Source organism: Gasterosteus aculeatus, chromosome 6 (genome assembly GCF_964276395.1).
Source record: "Gasterosteus aculeatus chromosome 6, fGasAcu3.hap1.1, whole genome shotgun sequence".
Taxonomy (NCBI): Eukaryota; Metazoa; Chordata; class Actinopteri; order Perciformes; family Gasterosteidae; genus Gasterosteus; species Gasterosteus aculeatus.
The window spans coordinates 19,974,736-19,998,440 of NC_135693.1; the positions used below are offsets into that span (position 1 = coordinate 19,974,736).

The 23,705-nt window shown below is 47.8% G+C and overlaps 1 protein-coding gene across 3 annotated transcripts in view; it reads right to left on the reverse strand.

Annotated features, from left to right (window-relative positions):
- Nucleotides 1–5,479: 5,479 nt before the first annotated feature.
- Nucleotides 5,480–23,705, reverse strand: part of slc8a1b (solute carrier family 8 member 1b) — a 44,823-nt gene continuing 26,597 nt past the window's right edge. Inside the window, exons 5-11 of one of the 3 annotated variants that reach the window (XM_078104313.1) lie at nucleotides 14,339–14,448; nucleotides 11,025–11,173; nucleotides 10,700–10,799; nucleotides 7,790–7,975; nucleotides 7,589–7,678; nucleotides 6,043–6,146; nucleotides 5,480–5,941 (exon numbers count right to left, since the gene is read on the reverse strand). In XM_078104313.1, the coding sequence (XP_077960439.1) occupies nucleotides 5,669–5,941; nucleotides 6,043–6,146; nucleotides 7,589–7,678; nucleotides 7,790–7,975; nucleotides 10,700–10,799; nucleotides 11,025–11,173; nucleotides 14,339–14,448 (1,012 nt within the window). In that variant the 3' untranslated portion in view covers nucleotides 5,480–5,668. Of the gene's footprint in view, nucleotides 5,942–6,042; nucleotides 6,147–7,588; nucleotides 7,679–7,789; nucleotides 7,976–10,699; nucleotides 10,800–11,024; nucleotides 11,174–14,338; nucleotides 14,449–14,723; nucleotides 14,843–23,705 lie in introns of all 3 variants that reach the window. The other 2 variants (XM_078104314.1, XM_078104312.1) reach the window with 2 other exon arrangements.

A 23,705-nucleotide genomic window follows, 5' to 3' on the forward strand; every position in this document is an offset into this window, starting at 1 on the left:
TTTAACAAACACAAACTTCTTCATTTTAAGTAAAGGAAACAAAAAACAGGTTAAAAGATGAACAGAACTCTTTGGTCCCCGGCTGGCCAGTAGCAGGAGAACAGGGGGCTGAACCGACCCCGACCTGCAGCGTGAATCGTCCTCCAGGAGTGATGGATTTTGGAGGTTGGATACTTCGGGGTGTCCCCATGGATGCAGGACACTGCCATCTCTTCACCCCAGGGGGCGCTGGCGAATTGCGGTCTAACAAGAGAGACCATGCTTTCGGAGTAAGAGTGCCTCTGTGTCTCTCCCAGCAATCCTCACTGGACACTTTGGGGCTGGGGCTCTCTCATGGGGCCAACAGGTAGGGAGGTGGTGGCAGGAGAGGCCTTTGTTATCGGTAGTCCCGGCTGTCGGCATCGGCCTCTGCCCTCTCTGCCAGAAGAAAAACATCGCGGGATTGGAGGAGGCCACTGGGTTCGTCTTGTAGCCGGTCCGGACCAGCCAGAGGGTGGTCAGACTGGATCTGACAGCTTTGCCTACCATCTCTCTCTCTCTGCCTTGGCTTTAGAGTTGTTTGGCGTGTTATTTTCTGACCGCATCAGACTAACCATCCCCCGGTGATTTTCTAACAAGGCTACTTGTTATGTGTCCTCACTGAGAGGCCCCTGCTGGGCGGCATACCTCTTGGAGTCATTTGGCAGGCCTCGTATACACCGGTTAATCACCACTCTGTCCACTGTGGGCGGCCCTTCTTCTAGCCAGCTCCTGGTGTGACGGACTAGCCCCACCACCTGTGGCCAGACCGGGAGGGCAGGGTCGTAGCGCCAGTCATGCACTCGCTGTGCTTTGGCGGGGACGCTAAGTCCATACTGAGCTATGATGACAGTCTTTACCTTATCGTAACTTTACGGCATCTGCCGCTGAAAGGTCTCGTCAGGCTTTGCGAGCTTCGCCGGTCAAAAAAGGCACAAGGTTGTTCGCCCATTCGTTTTTGGGCCATTTCTCTCTCGCTGCCGCACTTTCAAAGAGCTGTGAACCGCTCCAGTGAGAGTTGGAGGTCATAGACAGAAGATGCCATTAGGACCACATCATCTGCAAAAAGCGACGATGAAATCCGCAGCACCCCAAACTGTAGACCCTCCTCCCCCCGACTACGCCTCAATATCTTGTCCATGAACGCAACCAACAAGATTGGCGACAAGGCGCAGCCTGGCGGAGGCCAACCCCCACCGGAAACGCCTCTGACGTACGGCCGTGCACCCGAACACGGCTCTCGCTTTGGGCGTACAGGGATTGGATGGCCCCAAGTAGGGACCCCCACTCCCTACTCCCGCAGCACCTCCCACATTATCTCTCGGGGGACCTGGTCATACGCCTTCTCCAGGTCCACAAAACACAACATACAGTGACCTGGAGTCCATGATTCCTGAAAGAGTAAAGAGCTGGTCAGTCGTTCCACGACCAGGACGGAAACCGCATTGTTCCTCTTCAGTCCTTAGTTTGACTATCGGCCGAACCCTCCTTTCCAGCACCTTGGAGTAGACTTCACCGGGGAGGCTGAGTGGTGTGATACCCCTGTAATAGGCTCACAATCTAACCCTAACCCTTTTTGAAGAGAGGTACCACCATCCCGCTTTGCCACTCTTTTGTATGTATACAAGACAAAAGAAAGCGTAGACATATATATATATATATATATATATATATATATATATATACATATATATGTGCACACTTTTTCTGGGGAGGAAACAGTGACTAATATAACAGACCTGTGAGTATGTTGTATTGTTTAATCCACTAAGAGAAGTGAATCTGTCCATTAGTTAAACAGCTTCTCTTCTGTCTTTTGAAGGGTCTTTTCTCTTTAAATACAAATGGATCCATTTATCTCCTCCAACTGCTAAATGTACGAATATATTTACGTGTGTGTGTTAAAGAGAGAAGCAGCAGCAACACAAACTGACACAATGAATTCATTCTGAAACCGGCAAACACAAAGAGTCTGATGTCCTTCAGTCTGCAAGGAGGACGAGGTACACACACACACACACACACACACACACACACCAGAAAGGGTAAAACTGCGTATCCCAAACTTGATTTTATTGGTTTCATTTGAAGTACCATGAGAGCAATCACAGTTAGTGGCAACACACGACAACTTCCCTCCAACCAGGTGTTCAACAGAAATAATAGAAACTAAATAAACACAAACACACACACACACACACACACACACACACACATATACACAAAGAGACACGGCGGTGAGGAACAAAAACAAAAAGGAAAATTAATCTTGGTTGTTTCATCATAACTGTTGGTTATTGTTCCATTTAAAAGGCAATATGTGTCATTGTTGAGTGTTGTGTGTTCTCTTAATAAATATGTAGGGATAATCTCCACCTCCCCACAGCACTGTACAGTATATATACACAATAGTATTATTATAATCATTTCTGTAATGATAAAGTAACTTTAGATGTACATACAGTATTTCCTCGCTATTAGAAGCAGCATGTGTGCGTTTTCTTGTACAAATAATCCATGCAGCTCCCGTATAGATGATTTATTTAAGATACATAACTCTGTTATATCTCACCTTCAGTAACAGCAGATATTGCCTTTTAACAAACACAAACTTACGTCTTCATTTTAAATAAAAGAAAGAAAAAACAGGTTAAAAGATGAACAGAAAACATTCAAACCATTGTTTTAGTTTTTGTGTCCACGTCTGGGATCCGATTCTCTACAAGTATTTACAGACACGTTATCATCCATGCACAGGGTCCACATTCCAGTATGGAGAGACTCGGGGGACGGGGGACAGATAAGACACCACAACAATACACGCTGGGCAGCAATGTCCGTTTAATCCACTGACCCAGAAATCAATTTATGGCTGTAACTTCATTTTTTTTGTTGTTTATCATTAAGGTTCTTCTTCCTCGTCTTCCTCACTGTCATCCGTTCACATTGCTCGTATCAGATGTCACTTTGAAGGGCGGGGGGGAGGCTCCGGTAATTTGTTGCAGCCCCCGAGTCGCCGTAGCGATGATGGCGTTGCTGGGCTCGTACCAGCGTGGGGGGAGGGGCTTGAGGTGGGGGCGGGGCGGGAGCGTGGTCTGTCCTTCAGACTTCATTGTTATTTTTTTCCTCAGCAGGTGACGAAGTGAACGAGGCTCATCGGCTTCAACTTCAACACCGTTTACACCCATCAACAAAAACACCAACGGGTCCTTCATTTAAAACCCCGCCCTCTCCCCACCCCCACCACAGAAGAAGAAACACAATATGCAGCGTGCAGCCTGCTCCTCCGCCGCCTCTCGGTTGTTGTATTTACAGCAGCGGCCTGGCCGACCTTTGACCCTTCAAACCAGGGCTGAAGGGAACTCTCGAGCCGGAAAATAAGCGGGCGAAGCAAGCGGACCTCCACCCGGACCTCCGCCTCAGGGCCAGATCCGCCGTTAGCCGTTAGCTTAGTTTTGATCCAATTTTCGCCAAGAAAGACGAGGTAGCAAAAACAGCTAACTAGCCCCCCACCAATGAAACGAAATGTTGGGCAGCAAACTAACTGGATGCAAACCTCCACGTTACTGCAGGTAAGACTCCAGCGTGATTCAGAGATAAACTACGTCTCTACAAACAAACGCTCCCGTTGTGGTATTTATTTTTGTTGTTTTCTTTTTTTTGCGCAAGCTAGCATAACTTTTTACAGTGTATAAACCTTAAGCTCCATGCCAGTGAAGAGACAAATGCATACAAATTTAAATAGAAAGATTCTGGTTCTAACAACATCAAAGTCTCCTTCCAGAGCGTCAATGACACGTGATTCATATTTGGTGTTTTAAGAAAAAGATCAGTTGGTTAGAAAACCCCTTTACAGGTGGGACTGCTGGTTGTACGTTTCTGTTAGAAAGATTTCCGCTCTTAAAACGGGTAAAACGCCACTCTGAGGCCTTCAGGCAGAACCTCTACGGAGAGCCCTGCTTTGTGCAGTTTGGCAAATACGAGGAGCCCCTCAGTCACACTGCAGTCCCACCAGCCTAACGGCGCTGTCTCAAAAGGCCGGCTGAAATCCTCAGTTCCAGACGCACGACTTGTTGGGCCGGAAACAAAAGCCCAAAGACGCGTTTCAGATTTGAATTAATTTGCCAAAGTCCTCCAACCAGGGCTCTGCTCTCTCACTGAAGAGAAGTCTAAAGGCGTCACGTCCAACCCAGACTACTCACTTCACGCAGGACATCTAAAATACTACTTATTATATTACACATCAATTTAAATAAAACCCAGCGTCAGCAGGAGATGCATATAGAGCCACTGAGCCGACATGGATGGACATTGAGAAGGACCAAAGTAAGATGAAGGTAGGAGAGAACAGTCTGCAGCTCAAACCTCTCTGGCCGTCGACATATATGGCCTTAAGATTTATACTCTTATTTACGACGGCTATAGAGTTAGTTTGAGCATAAACGACTGACAAATGAAAGGTGGGTCGTTCTCCTAAAGGCTCCTTTTGTCTTTGCAGTTTACTTGTTAACATTTTCACCATCGCAGCACTTGATGAGGTTTCTTTTAACTAGAAGCTTAAGACCTAAAAAACAGATTTTAAATCCGTCGCCCCGCAGTTTTCTAGAAGAGACGAGGTGAGCCGCCACGCTTCTCACCGATAGACCCCCCCCCCACGTTATTGCCGCTATCGTAAAGGGAGCGCGACAGTCGCAGCTTTCCGGTATCGGGTTCACTTTAACGAACGCTTCACAGCGCTGAAGACACACGGGGACAACGACACAAAGTGGAGTCAACCAACGGGCCTCGGGACCGCGACCGAGGCGTCCAATGAGCTCGCACAGAGGGCGGAGCCTAAGTTTTAAAAATATTGCAATAGGTACAACTGACACGTGATGCGGCGATCTCAAACACACAGAACCCAGATATTTATGCAATGATAACAGTTTTAAACGGTAGAGCTCATTAAAGGTAAAAGCACACGAACCCTTCTTGATCCGTCAGGACCTCCAGTCCGCCACATCTAGCGTGCAGAGCTGCAGACATTCACAAGGGCAACGGACCTGCAGGTCGCACCTGGTGCTCGAATCGAATGCGCCCTCCCTCCGAAGAGAAGGCGCCGTCCGTCTCGGCAAGACGAGCCGTTTTTTTGCTTTTTTTTTTTTTTGGTCGTATTTTGTTCACAGGACTCGACCGTCTTTCCCTCGACACACGAGCACAGAAACGCACGCGGACGCACGCGGCTTGTAGTGGCTTAACAGTGGCGGCGGTGTGTCCTCCGTCTGAGCGTCCGGCCATGCAGGGACGCCCTGACGTGTCCTCCAGGGTCTCTTGCTGTGGTTGGAGACGGGAGTACGGTTGGAGGACGCGGCGCTCGTCTTGCGTGCGCCTGGTCGATTAGTTTAATGTATTTAACACGGCGGGTTAAGAACAACCTGATTGGTTTGGATTTATAGATCAACACAACAAAAACTATTCCTTATTTTATTACTCTTCTTCTTCTCTCCTCTCGCTCTCCGGACTCGTCTCTCCGTCCACGCTGTCTCCGTCTGCTCCAATGCGTCGTCCATTTCTCCGTCTGTACATCCATTCACCTGTCAATCAATCTATTGCGTAAAGGGAGGCAGTGATAGATCGATGGTTTCACGCCTCCCGTGTCCCCCCCCCCCTCCTAGAAGCCCGTGATGTGGCAGTAGGCCTCCAGCGAGGAGAACAGGATGTAGAGCAGCCACAGGCTGACGAACAGCATGGTGGTCACCACCTTCGCCGTCCGCGGCCCCCCCAGCTCCCCGCCGATCTCCGGCCGCCGTCGGTACATCAGCGTGCCGACGGCGATGAAGGCGAAGATGGTGAAGAGCGTGACGGAGAAGGCCAGCTTGCCCGGGTCCACCCTGAACTCCTCCCCCTTGCTGCTGTGGTAGATGGCGGCGATGGACCAGGCCACCTGGGGGGGGGGGGGGGGGGGGGGGGCACAACGACTGAGTAACGGCAACACTCACACGGTTGAATTCCCCAGTATGACCAGCGTAGGTGGGCGGGACTCACCCCGATGCCCAGGAACACGTTGACGGCGTTGGAGCCCGTCACGTTACCGATGGATGCGTCTGCATACTGATCCTGGGTAGCGGCCACCTTGCTGGCAAAAGTGTCTGAGGGAGAAAAAGCAGGAACATTCAAGCTTTCCAAGAAGTTTCAGTCAAAGCTTCTAGAGTTAAAGCTGCATTCTATGTGGTGACCAGCAGGGGGCGACTCTACTGACTCTACTTCTCTCTTCATTTATTCCCTCAGTAAACATTGTAAACCTGATGATGCTATTCTTCTGTTGGGGGGGGGGGTGATCTGTTTACACCCTGATGGTAGAATAATAACTCTCCTGGTTGCCAGACTACAGCAGCCCCTCATTGAGAGAGAGAGAGGACCACATGAGGACCACATGAGGACCACATGAGGACCACATGAGGACCACATGAGGTCAGCTGGTATCGCTCGTGTCCTCGCTATTGTCCCCTCGTTGGTCTCATGAGGCGTCCTGCTTTTATCAGCGGAGACAGTGAGAGGCGACGCTGGTGATGTAATAGAGGAGGAGGAGGAGGAGGAGGAGGAAGAGGAGGGGGAGGATAGATCTCCCCATACACCTTAAAGCTTCACAGCTCTGATGGGCTTAAGAGTGTGTGTTTGTGTTTGTGTGTGTGTGTGTGTGTGTGTGTGTGTGTGTGTGTGTGTGTGTGTGTGTGTGTGTGTGTGTGTGTGTGTGTGTCGGCCATGGGAGGCTCTGTTAACAAGCCTGAAAGCCTCACAAAGGCCGAACCACTTTGTTTCCTTTCTGCAGCTCAACTCGTTGTGTGGTCATGTGTGTATTTCTGTATCATAAGCAGCTGTGTGTGTGTGTGTGTGTGTGTGTGTGTGTGTGTGTATGAAAGTCTATATATGTGTGTATGATGGTATGAAATACATTAGTTTCTTTCCCCCTGAGCTCCCTAAATGGGAGGCAGTGACCACCTGAGCCTGGGATGACGGATAGCTATATGCTAATAGCAATAGCTCCCAGTGCAAGTGTGTGTGTGTGTGTGTGTGTGTGTGTGTGTGTGTGTGTGTGTGTGAGACCATGTCAAGTTAAATCACACTTTTTTTAATTAATTTAAATAACTTTCACTGATGGTTTTGTATATAATATAATTTAATACATATAATATAATTTAATTTAGGTGACTGTTTCATAATCGGTTAGAAGATTAATTTATTTTCCTGTTAGCTAAAAAATTCCATCGTTCCTTTTCAGAAGGACCTCCTTCGATATATATACATATACACACATATATATATATATTCAAACATCTCCAAGGGCACATTTACATGCTGCTGCTGTGTCACGTGACTGCTACTTGAATGGACCTTGGTGATGTTCTGAAGGTTCTGCTCAGAGGGAGAACGGGAGGAACCGAGAACAGGAGAGGACTTAAAGACGTGGAGGTTTTACTCTGTGGCGGAGTGGCTGAGGAGCTCAGACCTCCTGAGGAGAGCGGTCTAACAGCAGGACCTTCAGGGCCACTGTCGTGTGAGTACGAGAGGATGAGAAGACGCCGCCTCTCACCTGGTACGGACGTTCCCAAGGCAACGAACACCACCGCTGTGACGGAGTCCTTCAGGCCGACGGTGCAGCCGAAGTGAGAGGCCAGATCGCCTGAGAGGAGACACCAGAGAACATTAGACCTCTACAAGATGTCAATGAATGCTCCTCCTAATGAGGGATGAAGGGGTGAAGGTTCACGTTGGGGGGGTGGGGGGGTCCTACCGATGACCGCGGTGAGCAGCCCGATCATACAGATGGAGACCACGAAGCAGGCCCACCCGCTCCAGTAGTCGGTTGGCGGGACGAAGGCGAACAGAACCTTCCAGAAGACGGTGAGGAAGTGCATGACGTAGTCGAAACACGACGGCAGCTTCTCCTCGCCGCACTCATCGTCGTCGTCATCCTCACCTGGGGAGGGAGGGGGGGCGGGGGGGTCAATCAAAAATGTATACACAGTGACAGGTGAGAGGGGGCTCGGTTTGGGCCCACTGATCCCAAGTGGACCAGACCGACGTACCAGATCCCCCCCCCCTCACCTCCTATAATAATAACAACTACGAGCAGTAGCGGTAACCGAGCGCTGCACACCGGGAGCAACAAGCCTCTCGTGCGTGGTCACCTCACAGGATTTTTCTTTGGTGATCGACCGGCACGGCGTTGGTGATCGACCGGGTCCCACTGGTCCAACGCCTGCGCTCGCGCACCGAGAGCGACCCCCAGTGGACGTTTTAGGAAAAGCAGCTACGTTTTTTAGAAACGCTATTTATGTCTTTCTGTAATTGTCACAATAGCAAAGTCATGCGGCGGCCTTGAGTTTGACACCTGTGATCTAAACTATAAAAGGTTTACGGTTCCCCTTAATCACTGTGACGGCAGGTTTCTACTGTGTGGAACAGTGCACGTGAATGCAGTGCACGTGAATGCAGTGCACGTCAATGCAGTGTCTGCTTTTATATAACTGAGTATTCTCGGTCGCTTCTTTGCTTCATCCCTCTAAGTCTCCCCCCCCCCCCCCCCCCCGGCCTGCTGTCCCTCCCCCGATGCCCCCTGGTGGGAGTCGGCCATCTCTGCTTCTCCGGAGGACGGAACCACGCGACATCCGTTAGCATCTGATGCTAATCAGGTAGCTGCTCACTCAACACACACACACACACATATCGATACTGTCTCCCTCACACTGCTGAGGTGTTGTCTATGTGTGTGTGTGTGTGTGTCTGCGTCCTCATAGGTCAGAGCAGATGTGAGACTGCAGCTCATCTCTTTGTGCTGCAGGGCGAGCAGTGTGTGTCTGTGTGCGTCAAGTGATACGCTATGCGCTCTGGGGACTAATAGGCACACACACACACACACACACACACACACACACACACACACACACACACACAGCTTGAAACTGATGTGGACGAATGAGCTGCTGTGCAGAAAACTTGCTCCAAAAAAAAACGTAAATCACTTTCTGTTACAGAAGAAGACAGAGAGGATAAAAACACGTCAGTCTTCACACACGCACACACACTGTCACACACGCACACACACTGTCACACACACACACGCACTGACTCAAAGGAAGGAAAGAACATCACACACCCAGTGCATGATGGGAAGTGTCCCGTCATTCATCTACAGCTTGTGCGTCTCGTTAGTGTCGTTCTGATGAAATGTGAAATAAAAAGACGTCCCTCTCTGAGAGCATCTTTGTGTCCCTATGGAACAAACTGGCTCCACATTCACTCATTCATACTTTAATCAGAAACGGTATTTTCATGTCCTTCTAAGTTCCCTTGAGCAAGGCACTGGGCGTCTAACTGCTGGGAGCTTTGACTCACGCAGTCTAACTGTGTGTGTGGAGTGAAGAGGGTCCATCAGCTCGTCTGATTGTGATTGTGTTTTGAAGGTGTGAGTCTGTGTTAAGAGTTCGATGTGAAGTACGTGTAAAACGTAATGGTCCTCCGTCATGTTTACCCCCCCCCTCCTCTTTTCACATGTTACAGGCAGAAGAGTCAGAGACACTTCCATCCGTCCATCTTCAAGCCGCTCATCCTTCACGCAGCGTCTCGGGGGGCTGAAGTCAATCCCAGCTGACATCGGGCGAGAGACGGAGACACAACAGGACGTGTCCCCTCAGCAGCACAGCGTCAGACATCTGCAGCCGGCTGCTTTTAACGGATGGAGGCTCAGTGACGTTCACTCCACCTTCTTCAGATTCAGACGCCGCGGCTCCTTCAGCATCAAACGTCTGCTTGTGTTTCCTCTCAGCGGGAGACAGAAATCAGCCGTCCAATCAGCTGCCAGTCTGATGGGCAAGCAGCCAATCGGCTTCTGAACCTCTGAACCAACCGAGCTCCAGTCAGCAGATCTGAGACGAAAACTGTGTGTGTGTGTGTGTGCGTGTGTGTGTGCGTGTGTGTGTGTGTGTGCGTGTGTGTGTGCGTGTGTGTGTGCACACATGCTAATCCAAGATAAGAGAAGCCTTTTCGTTAATGGCATCAGTTCGGCAACAAAGGGGCCGACAGGCTGACTAACACACACACATTCTTATAATATTCATGAATCACACCGTTTGGGTTCATCGCAGACTTCCTGTTACATTTAAAACGGTCCCATGGGCAACAGCGGCAGATAGGAACTAAAGTTACTCGAGGCGACGTCACACAAAGCTAAAATAAAAAGTCTAAATGATTATTAATTAGTATCCAAACAGATGGAGCCACAATGACGTCATATAGTAGAAGTTCATTGTGCAGCATGAGGTTACAGACTAGCTTAGCATATAGCGAGAGAAGAGCGAAATGCCCCCACCTCTAGATTACAGACCAGGCTAGCTGTTCCCATCTGTTTCCAGCCTTTAAGCTAAGCTAAGCTAAAATAAGATAAGCTAAGCTGGTTGCAGCCTCGTTAGCTTACAGATGCCGAATTCATCTGGTGAAAACATTTGTGTATTTGAGTTCCGTCCCGCCGCAAAGAGCCGCTGCCCCCCGATGGACCGAGACTCGTCCATTACTTCATCCCACGATTGTTAAATGTTCTCCGTCTGACGATGAGCCCTCACACATGGAAACGATGTGAGACACACACACACACACACACACACACACAGACACACACAGACACACACACACACACTGGCCGTACCTGCGCTCACAGTGATGGCTTCGATGAACTGGTCCCTCCAGCTGTTGGTTCCAACCAGCAGCGCCAGGTTGGTCTTCTTTATCAGCTTGTCCACGGTGTTCTGCAGAGGACAACGTGAGACGCCTCATTTCATCATGTGACATTTGGGACCAGCTTCCCAAATTCTATTTAATATAAATATAGAAATGTAAACTCAGGTTGTTCACTCCTTCTGTCCTCAATCCCTCCGTCCTTCAATCAAAGTCTTTGCAGTGACACACACGCACACACACACACACACACACACACACACACACACTCACAGACACACACACACACGCCTCACCTTGAACTCATACGACTCCTCGATGATGACCTCCAGCTTGACGTGGTCTCCCAGCATGGGACGTCCCATCTCAGCAATGCGCTGCTCCTCCTCATCTTTTCCATTCAGCGCCTCCTCCTCCTCCGGCTCCTCGTCCTTCGTCTGCTCCTCTGGAAAACAAACAAACACAAAGAAAACAAAGTCAGGACGGCGCCTGTTTTATGGACGAGGACAACGGCGGCGGTCAAAACAGGACGCGGGCCGTGTGACCCAATGAGGAGCAGGAGGATGATGAAACGTCTACTGATGGAACAGGTCACATGGTGCGCTAAAGTCTGCGATGGGAGGAGCCTACAAGCAGCCTGTAACTTTACTAATTCCTGATCTCTTCCTCCCTACGGCACGCGGCGAGGAGAGACGGGGAGGCGGAGCCTCACAGACGCTGCGGCGAGGAGAGACGGGGAGGCGGAGCCTCACAGACGCCGCGAGGGACACAGTCGAATTAGCCCTGCTGGCCGGGACGGAGGTTCAGAGGGAATCACGATGTGTCCATCAGCTCAGGGTGAAACAACCTCTGTGGTTTTATCAGTTCAGTAAAAGGAAACGTTTTTGTGACTTTAAGTCAAACTGAAATCTAATTTATTTTTTGCTGCTTTGGCACATTTCTTTAAATAAATGTTTTTCTGTATCAGACAATCGACATGCTTGTTTTATTATCGGTCATTCGAGTTAATAGAGAAGAACTGTGCAGTTTGTAAAACATGAATGCAAATATGATAATCAATATTCTTCTTAGATTTATGTCACAGCACGTTATGTGTGTGTGTGTGTGTGTGTGTGTGTGTGCGTGTGTGTGTGTGTGTGTGTGTGAGGTAAATGGACAGTGATGCTGCTTCCTGCCAAAGCTTCTGTCTGCATCATTTATCATTCTGATCCTTTCCCTCCTTCTCGTGTCAGCTAGATTCAATTAAGGGAATGTTACACACACAGACACACACAGACACACACACACACACACACACACACACACACACACACCTGAGGTGTGTGAATACAGTAGGAATCTAAATTGGTCTCTGTTCGCTCAGAGAGACGTTTATCATTTCTGCACCTCGTCTTTTTGGTGAGACAATCATCACTAAATCGTCGGTTCACTTCCCTCATTTCTGTCTCTGTTTCTGTCTCTGAGCTTTTGTCCTCCGGGTTTGTCTGCAAACTCTCCCCTTAAAGACAAAAGGAGGAGCAGAAACTTGCGCACCATGTGGAGGAGACGAGGAGATGAACGGAGACGGGAGGAGGCGCAGACTTCAAAGGGAGTCACTCTGTCACTACGTCGCTCATTACAGGTCATTTAGCAGACGCTTTTATCCAAAGCGACTTACATTACACTTTAAACTCATTTAAACGCACTCCACAACTCCACCGCTACGTCACTCTGTCTTTCAATCACTATGTCACTCCATAACTACATCACTCCACCACTATTTCACTCTGTCTTTCCACCACTACGTCACTCTGTCACTACGTCACTCTGTCACTACGTCACTCCACAACTCCATCACTACGTCACTCAACCACTATGCCACTCTGTCACTCCACTGCTACGTCACTCTGTCTTTCAATCACTACGTCACTCCATCACTACGTCTCTCCACCACTATGTCACTCTGTCTTTCCACCACTACGTCACTCTGTCACTACGTCACTCCACAACTCCATCACTACGTCACTCAACCACTATGCCACTCTGTCACTCCACCGCTACGTCACTCCGTCACTGTCTTTTCATCACTACGTCACTGCGTCACTACATCACTCCATCACTCCACCACTCTGTCACTCCAGCGCTATGTCACTCCGTCACTGTCTTTTCATCACTACGTCACTGCGTCACTACATCACTCCACCACTATGCCACTCTGTCACTCCACCGCTACGTCACTCTGTCTTTTCATCACTACGTCACTGCGTCACTACATCACTCCATCACTACGTCACTCCACCACTCTGTCACTCCACCGCTACGTCACTCCGTCACTGTCTTTTCATCACTACGTCACTGCGTCACTACATCACTCCACCACTATGCCACTCTGTCACTCCACCGCTACGTCACTCTGTCTTTCCATCACTCCGTCACTACATCACTCCATCACTACGTCACTCCACCCCTATGCCACTCTATCTTTACATCACTACGTCACTACATCACTCCATCACTGCGTCACTACATCACTCCATCACTACGTCACTCCACCACTCTGTCACTCCACAACTACATCACTCCATTACTCCACCGCTACGCAACTCTATCTTTACATCACTACATCACTGCGTCACTACATCACTCCATCACTACGTCACTCCACCACTATCTCACTCCACAACTACATCACTCCATTACTCCACCGCTACGTCACTACATCACTCCGTCACACTGTCTTTCCATCACTACGTCACTCTGTCACTACGTCACTCCCTTCAACCTGGAGAAATGAAGGAAAACAAGCTTAATTATGAGCGGATGAAGCAGCTGAAGTTTTATCTTCACTCATGAAGATGAAACGACTCCAAAGACAAAAAGGCGACTCATACGTTCAGGATTCACTCATTAATCAACGTTAGAGGGGAGGAGGATGTTTAAAAGCCTATTTGTCTTCTGCATCGAGGAAATCAATGTTAATTCAGAAAAGGGCTTTTTTTTAAACACTGACTTGAAAGTGGAGAGAAGAGAAGATGAAAAAGTGTCAGTGTGACTGAGTGTGCGTGAGGTCAAAGACTTAAAGTCTTAAATGAGGAAGCTTTGCTCGATGATATTTGTTTAATTATTTTCAATGGTGATGAATAACTTCAGTTTACGTACTAACGCCCTTCTCCACTCACCTCTTCTCCTTTTGTATTTAATCTGTGTTGTTGTCATTAACTTTATTGTTAATAATTAATTTTATTTGGGACTTAATTATTATTCTATTGTTCAGATATTTTCAACTTTATTTTATTGTTTCTTCTGTTGTAATCGTTGCTTAAATGTTGGCATGAAAATATAATTTACTGAATAGAAGTATTGAATTGATAAACGTGTAGCACATGTACGTGTACTACATGTACTACATGTGCTAATGTACTAGCTGTGCTACATGAAGTACATTAACACATGTACATGTACTACATGTGCTAATGTACTAGCTGTGCTACATGAAGTACATTAGCACATGTACATGTACTACATGTCGTCCATGCTGCATCAGCAGCTCGTGTGGTATCAGTGGGGGAGGAGCTTGAGCCTCGGGACTCCCTACAAAAAGTGCATCCTGCGTGCTGATTGGCTGTCACACCTGTCCGTTCCTTCCTGCTGCGTCTCCACAGGGGGCTTTCAAGCAGGACGTAGAAGGAGGACTGCTTATTGTACTCCTCCCGGTCTAAGATCCTAATGGTTATGCTCTTCCTGTGAGGGACACACACACACACACACAGAGGGAGGCGGTGAATGCATGCATGGTGAACACACAACATGGCAAGGTGTGCGCACACAAAAACGCACACACACACACACACACACACACACACAAGAGGTGGAGTCGTGGAGGTGGTGGAATGAGATGATGGTGGCCCTCACATCAGGAGGAAGGAGATCTGAATCCCCCCCCCTCCATGTGGCGGGAACATGCAACCTCCGCGACGGGACACTCTGGGAGGGGGGTCAAAGGTCACCAGGCTCACCCCCGTCCTGACCTTTGGTGTCGTTGCTCTCCACCAGGTGAGGCTCCGCGATCTCCACGTAGAAGGTCTTGTTCTTCTCGTACTCCTCGTCGTCAATTATTCTCACCTTGATGATTTTACTGAGGAGGGGGAGGAGGAAGGGAGGAGGAAGGGAGGAGGAAGGGAGGAGGAAGGGAGGAGGTGGAGGAGGAAGGGAGGAAGAGGAAAAAAGAGAAGGCAGAAAAGTTGAGGAGAGACAGTCTGAAAATCAAGAGGAAACAGAAAAGAGCAGCTTCTAAACCCAAAATGTAAAAAGCATTTCTTCTGGATTCCGTCTGATGGAAACTTCCTGCTTCAAACTCCAGGAAACTCAACTCCAGATCAATCAGATCAATCAGATCAATCAGATCAATGAGATTAGTCAGACCAATCAGCTTCAAGCTTCATCAAAGCTTCAAGCTTCATCAAATCATGTTTCATCTCAAACAGTCAACAAGGTTTCAGGAAGCAGCAGCAATACAATATTTAAATACTTAAATATTTGACTTATTTACTGATTCTACATTTAAGGATTTTCTGACAAACTCTTTCATATTTTTCTGTTATTTTTGAGAGTCCAAATACAGATTGATCGGCCTCTAGAGGTCAAAGGTCACACAGCGTTTGAATGTGGTCTTCAAAATGTCACCATGAAGAATATTTAAATCATCCAGACGCAACGAGCCTCAAATAACAAAGAGGCTTTGAAGAAGACCGCCTGTCCGTCCAAGTCAGTGTGTGTTTGCGTGTCTCTGAAAACGCAGAAGCATAAACTAGGCTGCATGCTGGGCTGCAAAGGACGGGTCAGATGTGTCCTCCAAACCGGCTCCTGGAGGACGGCGTCCCTCGACCGCCGGGTCGGGACAGGCTGCATCCTTAAGGAATGCGTCCTTAAGGATGCAGCCGAGGGACACTGAGGGACGCAGTGAAGACCCAGCCGCTGCCTCCAGGCGGAGCCCTTGAGCAAGGCTCTTAACCGGAGGGCGCGGCACAGAGGTCATTGATACACGACGCGTTGGTAACTTTATAGGTTGTTATTGTCTCATTCAAAGAGACACGGACGCGTCTCCCGCTGGAAGCTTCTCAGACGGACTCGACGGTCCAATAACTGCTTTAAAGTGACTGGATGCAAATCACTGTTTAATGATCCAACTAATTATTATTTATTTCAATTAATCCTATTCACAGAGAACAACTCCTCGACTGTTTTCCACAGCACACGCATACATGAACACGCACACACGCACATGAACACGCACACACGCATGTGGCCGGACAGCAAGCTGCTCTGTTGCCATAGCAACGCCATGTTTGGGCACCAACAGGGGCGGAGAGGATTGTTTCCAGACCAACAACGTGTGCGTGTTGAGTGAGAAAGAGGTCACATAGTTGACACACACTCCTCTGATTTGTGTGTGTGTGTGTGTGACCTCCACCTCCACCTCCACCTCCACCATCACCTCCACCTCCACCCCTCAAAACAAGCAGCTTTGAGGAAAGATTTCCACAAACTCTCAACGAGGTCCTCACAAGGATAGAAAGACACAAACACACACTCACACAGACAGGTGGTCTCACACCAGCGTGTCTCAGCTCGCACAAACACACACAAACACACACAGACACACACACCATCAGCTCCTCCTCCATCTCCATCCTCCCTCCTCAGAACTCCTCCACCACTAAACCACAGACGATAGAATGAAGGGACAAAAGAGACATTGAGTAATGTCCCTAAAGACAGGACAAGTCAGCAGGACACCAGGAGGACACCAGGAGGAGACCAGGAGGACACCAGGAGGACACCAGGAGGAGACCAGGAGGAGACCAGGAGGAGACCAGGAGGACACCAGGAGGACACCAGGAGGAGACCAGGAGGAGAAACTAAGTGAATTCATTTGAATTAATAAGAGAAAAACAAAAGACTGTTTAAAGATTAAAATGTCTCAGATTATAGAAGTTTATTCATAGATCACATCCAGCTGGGAAAACACACACACACACACACGCACACACACGCACACACACGCACACACACACACACACACACAGGAAGTTGTAAAGCAGAGGACAGCCCCCCCCCAACAACAACCGGCCTCAGCGACGTATTTGGATCGGAAAATTTGAGTTTGGGAACCACCACTTTAATTTAGGTTTGAGGAGAAAATGCTGTGTGTGTGTGTGTGTGTGTGTGTGTGTGTGTGTGTGCGCGTGTGTGTGTGTGTGTTTGTTTGCTGGTGGACTTTGGTCGCAGACTAAACAGAAGTTTGACAGTCACATGATTCCGTTATTTGCTCTTACTTTCTGCATCGCACGAGTCCTCACTTAACCCCGAATGTAAAACGGCACCAAAGATTTATGGTAGAAACACAGAATGAGGTCACCGGCGAGGTCGGCACTGGTGCTACTGGTACTAAGACGTGTGCGTAGCATCAGCAGAAAAGTGGGATGAAATCTCAACTGCTTCAGAGTCATCAGAAGGTCGGAGCTGTTGATGGACGCCGTCACCCTCTCACACGTGTGCATCTCTACCTGGACACGAGCGCCACACCTGCACAGGCGCCATATCGCTGTAACAGTTCCAGCTCATCTTTAAACGGGTTTGTTCCGGGGAGCCAGTAGAGTGAAGTCTGCATTCTTTTGGTTCTGTTTGTTATTTACAGTTCAATCAAAAGGATTCAACCCCTTCGTGGCGAGCATGTTCAGTACTTGGTAGAGCACCTTTGAAATGATTCAGCTCCCCGTACCACACCTGGTGCAACTAACAAGGGCTTCATTGGTTCAGGTGTGCTTGAGATAGAACACACCTGGTCCGGCTCCGGGTTTGTTCAGAGTGACGTTTGATTGCATGTTAGAAATTGTCCAAAAAGTTCAGAGAAGAGATCGTTGCACAAACAAGGAAAAGGATACACAAAGAAAGCAAAAGCACTGAATGTCCCTGGAAATACGGTTGGAAGCATAGTTGGCAAGTTGAAAGTTGAAGGACCAGCGGCTACGCGACCTGGACGTGGCAGGAAGAGGAAGCTGCCAGCGGCTGCCACCAGATTCCTGAGGAGGTCAAAAACCCTCGAGTGACTGCAAGACACCTGCAGCAAGACTTGGTGGCAGCAGGCGCTGAGGTTTAGTTTGCACAGTGAGGCGCGTACTAAACACTGAAGGGTTCGGACTCCAAGACGCACACCACTACTCACCCAACAGCACAAGAAAAGTGCTGAAAACCATATAAATAAGCCACCGAAGTTTTGGAGCGATGAGACAAAACTGGAACTATTCCGCCCATGGATCAGCGCTCTGTCTGGAGGAAGAAGAACGAAGCATATGCTGCCTACAGTGAAGCATGGCGGTGGCTCAGTGATGCTCTGGAAACCTGCAGCGTGTGGAGGCCACGATGGACTCAAACATCAGGAAATCTTCCATCTGTGATGAAGCTGAAACTTGGGCGTCATTGGACCTTCCAACAGGACAATGATCCCACGCACACCTCAAAGTCCACCACGGCTTGGTTTCAGAAGAAGAGATGGAAGATTCTAGAGTGGCCGTCACAGTCGCCTGACTTGAACCCCGTCGAAAAACTCTGGTGGGATTTGAAGAGGGCGGTTGAAAAACGACACCAAAGAATATTACTGAACTGGAGACCACGAGGAATGGGCTCAGACTCCTCAGGAACGCTGTCAGAAGCTGCTGTCTGGCTGTCCATCACGTTTGCAGCAGGTCATAACAGCCAAAGGTGCTCTACCAAGTACTGAAGATGCTCGGCATGAGGGGTTGAATCATTTTGAGACTGCAGTAAATTCATTAAAGTCATTAAAAGTAGCGTTTTGTGTTGAATTTGGACAAAACATTTGTAGTATTAGTTTCATTAAACATGGAGACGTGGTGTGAACACTAAACACAGCATTTATATGTCACATATTTAATCTAATGCCCAAATAAAGTTACAAACAAGTTATAAATAAAAGGTCGGACACGATGTGATTATGTCCCTCTCAACGTTTACTTTTATAATGTTTTGGAGGAAATGAATCTTAAACCGTTGAATCTCTAAAGAGTTCACGGTTTAACTTTCAGCTTTTATTCTGAAGCTTTGTTTCCTGCGAGGAGCTTTCACAGCTTCCTGTTCATCAGTTTGGTAAAGAAGAGACGTAAAGGTGTTTATGGAAACAATGCGAAACAGCGAGGAAGCCATAAACACGCATGTCGGCCACACGCGTGTGTGTCTGTGAAGTATGTTCCCCCTCATTCCTGTTCCTCTGGTTCTCCTAATAAGGACATGGGAGTCACTCACACACACACACACACACACACACACACACACACACACACACACGGGGGTCAATTAATACGTCATCAATGAGAAAAATGTATTTATTTATTTCATTTTTAAAGCGTTTTTTTGTCCCGAGGAACAAATGTTTTCCTTCCTTAAACAATGAAACGTACATCGTTCAACAATAAACGTGCACCAATAAACAGTTTAGATCCACCATGAAGTGTTTAAGAGTGAAATAACAAATCAACAATATCAAAGTATCCTTACCCCCCCCCCCCCCCCCCCCCCCATCCTGCACTGTTCCAACGGGCGACGCCTCTCTGTCTCTCAGATGAATCTGATTGGTCCGTAGTGAAGCGGCCCATTCACCCCCCCAAACCCCCCTCTGTGTCCCTTCAGAGGTTGTGTTGGCATGAATCCATGAGTTAATGAGTGAGTGACGTGCGTCTCACTCTCTCTCACCCTCTCACCCTCTCACCCTCCCGACAGCAGGACCGTGGCCCCCGTCGGGCTTCAGAGACGTGAGCTTGGCCCTCAGGTCCACGCTGCAGAGAGGCAAGCAGACAAAGGAGTCGGGTGTTTCCACGGCAACCAGCGTGGTTCTCCGAGGCGTTTCCAGCGGCTCTGCTGCCAGTTTCTTCTCGTAGCGGCTGAGACGACCAGAGAGGAGGAGCCTTTATGTTTCACTTCCTCCCCGTCTGCTCTCTAACGCTCGGCGCGTAGGGGTTTCAAAGGGGTACGTGTCCACAGAAAGATGCTCATGCATTGTGGGAAATGTAGTTTGATCCAGTATGAGCAGACTCAGAACCCTTGTCACCGTGGGGGGGGGTCGAACTTCACCGTGAATTCTTAACAAGTCCCTCCCTGGGCGCTGGATCAATATGTTGGAATGTGATTAACGTGTGATTAACGCAGCAGGAGCACAAAACACCAAACAGGTTTATTCTGATGCTGATTGTAGGGGGAGGAGTCAGAGAGGGCGAGAGGGGGAGAGAGAGGGAGAGGGAGGGAGGGAGAGAGAGGGAGGGAGGGAGAGGGAGAGAGAGGGAGGGAGGGAGGGTGGGAGGGAGAGGCAGCTCGAAGGCCAGCAGAGAAACTGACACCAACACCATCGTCATAGCAACCGCCTACGATTCCTAACAAAAACAGACCGCTTACAGTGGAGAGAGAGAGAGAGACAGAGAGAGAGACAGAGAGAGAGAGAGAGAGAGAGAGAGAGGGGGAGACGAAGAGTTAACCCTAAAAAGTGAAGGCTTAAAAAGGTCAAATGAGGACACCTGACTGCAGTGATTGTTGCTGTGGACCATCAGCCACTAGATGAACATCACGCTGTAATGAAGAAGACTTTAAACTAGAGATGAGACCATAAACTCACGTTTACAGTGTTTACTGAGGGAATAAATCCAGAGAGAAGTAGAGTCAGTCTCATTTATTTTTCATAATATTTAAAGGTCCCCTCCTCGTCTTTGGGGTCAAAGTTCACCGAGATCAGTGATGAAACGTTGATCCACTGTGGCTCAGTTAACTTGTCTGACCAGCTAATTAGTCACAGGACTTGGGTCAGTGTGTGTTTGTGCATGTGTGTGACTATTTAAACACACATGTGTTCCCACTTAAGTGTGTGTGTGCGTGTGTGTGTTTCTGTGCGTGTGCTATTGTGTGTTAGCGTAGCATGCTCGGCTCCTCCCAGCTCCTCATCCCCCCAGTGAGGGCTAATAGATCAGCTGTGGTATTGATCAGGAATAGTCTTACTCCTTCTATTGATTCGAGCGGCTGCCCCCCCGACCCCCCCGACCCCCCGACCCCCCCTCTAGAATCAGATATATAATTAGTAGTGGATTCCGTCCGTGTAGATTTTTCGTTTCAGCTTGAGATTCTGCCTCAGGAAAGAAGCGTGTGTATCAAAGTCATAATGATATAATATTGATTATCGTGACGCCCCTGAATTCTATATTAAAGCAGTAATACAAATCTTTTTTTCATTTGAAATGGTTTTCAGTCGCAAGGTGGTTTTGTTGTACAGCATTCTCAGCACAGCAGCACACACACACACACACACACACACACACACACACACACACACACACACACACACTCTGTGTCACTCTCAGAATAACAAACATCATCAGCGCCTTCAGACTGACGGCCTTGTGACGAAGCCCTCGCTTCCTCCCTGATGTCACCTGACACCTGTCAATCACAGCCTGAACGCCAACACACGCCAACACACACACACACACACACACACACGCCAACACACACACACACACTCCTACAATGTGCTACTGGAGTCAAGAGGACAGTCCCCTTAGCATCATGCTAACATGCTAATTCGAGTCGTCCTTTCTGTTCAGACTCTCTCTTTGTTTCGAAAGCTGCGAGTCGAATTGAAATATTAAAATCCATCATGCGTTTGTGTGTATGTGTGTGCGTGTTTGTGTGAGAGGCCAGCTGTGTGTTGTTGTTTCTTGTCCTAAAGGAGAGTTCTGACCTCAACGCGTCTCAGCAGCTCGTTCAGAGCAGCTTCCTGGGATTAATATCTAAGTGCATCGATTTGGATAAATGTTTAAATTGGATATAAAAACAATAACTATTAATGTAGAGATATGACAAACAACAAACACAAACACAACTCCTTTATAGGGACTTCAGTGTTACAGTAACAGTCAACATCTGTCATGTTAACGCTCACTTAAGATAAAGATGGAAACCTTTCACTTCCCAAGTGTGTGTGTGTGTATTTCACACACACACACACACACACACACACACACACACACACACACACGCAAAAGAAGGACGAGTAACTTTCACGTGTTTATTTTATTGAGGGATTCCCCATTTAATCTGCCCCCCCCCTCTAACCACTAATCTAATGTATTTCAATCGCGTTGCTGCAGAGCAGCATCAGCCTCGTGTATTATTCAGAGGGGCTTTCACTGTAAACAATTGAGGATTGCACGCGGACGCACACACGGACACACACGCACACACGGACACACAGATGAAGGTAGCCCAAGATTGTGGTTGATAGGAGCAGTTTCCGGGTCGACGCCTGGACGCTGCAGCCACAATAAATACACACCACACACACAAGAGCCATTTAGACACAAGCAAACCCCACAAAACACACACAGACCTTTACAACACGCCTGCATTGATGATGTTCACGTCTCAGCTGAAGGCGCAGTGAAGCAATGCAGCCGGTGTGTGTGTGTGTGTGTCTGTGTGCGTGTGTGTGTGGATGTGTGGATATAATATTAATGCTCCCTGATGGCGTGTTGCACCAGTTCCACATCAAAGCTGAGCGCAGCGAGAAAACAGCTTCTTAAACAGCACAACAAAACACCAAAGGGAAGAGTGGTGTGTGTATTATTCATGACCGCGTGTGTGTTTGTGCGTGTCTGTGTGTGTGTGTGTGATCCCGCTGTTTTTTACTTCATTCTACCAAACAACACCAGTGTGCATTCGCAGGGGCATTCGGGACTTTACGATTCTTCAATTTGGTTCTCAGTGCATGTGAAATACGTTTTTAGAAGATTCTGTTATCGAGTCCTGAACTACACCATCGGGGATAAAAAATGTCCTTATCGATGTCCGATTAAGCCACAATGGTTGATCCCAGAGTCTTTTATTAATTTTGAATTGGTCCGATGGTGAGATAATACATGTTATAATAATGGTGTCCACTAGGGGCATCACTGCTGTATTATAGAGATAATACATGTTATAATAATGGTGTCCACTAGGGGCATCACTGCTGTGTTATAGAGATAATACATGTTATAATAATGGTGTCCACTAGGGGCATCACTGCTGTATTATAGAGATAATACATGTTATAATAATGGTGTCCACTAGGGGCATCACTGCTGTGTTATAGAGATAATACATGTTATAATAATGGTGTCCACTAGGGGAATCACTGCTGTATTATAGAGATAATACATGTTATAATAATGGTGTCCACTAGAGGCATCACTGCTGTATTATAGAGATAATACATGTTATAATAATGGTGTCCACTAGGGGAATCACTGCTGTATTATAGAGATAATACATGTTATGATAATGGTGTCCACTAGGGGCATCACTGCTGTGTTATAGAGATAATACATGTTATAATAATGGTGTCCACTAGGGGCAACACTGCTGTATTATAGAGATAATAAATGTTAGAATAATGGTGTCCACTAGGGGCATCACTGCTGTATTATAGAGATAATACATGTTATAATAACGGTGTCCACTAGGGGCATCACTGCTGTATTATAGAGATAATACATGTTATAATAACGGTGTCCACTAGGGGAATCACTGCTGTAATATAGAGATAATACATGTTATAATAATGGTGTCCACTAGGGGAATCACTGCTGTAATATAGAGATAATACATGTTATAATAATGGTGTCCACTAGGGGAATCACTGCTGTATTATAGAGATAATACATGTTATAACAATGGTGTCCACTAGGGGAATCACTGCTGTATTATAGAGATAATACATGTTATAATAATGGTGTCCACTAGGGGAATCACTGCTGTATTATAGAGATAATACATGTTATAATAATGGTGTCCACTAGGGGAATCACTGCTGTATTATAGAGATAATACATGTTATGATAATGGTGTCCACTAGGGGCATCACTGCTGTGTTATAGAGATAATACATGTTATAATAATGGTGT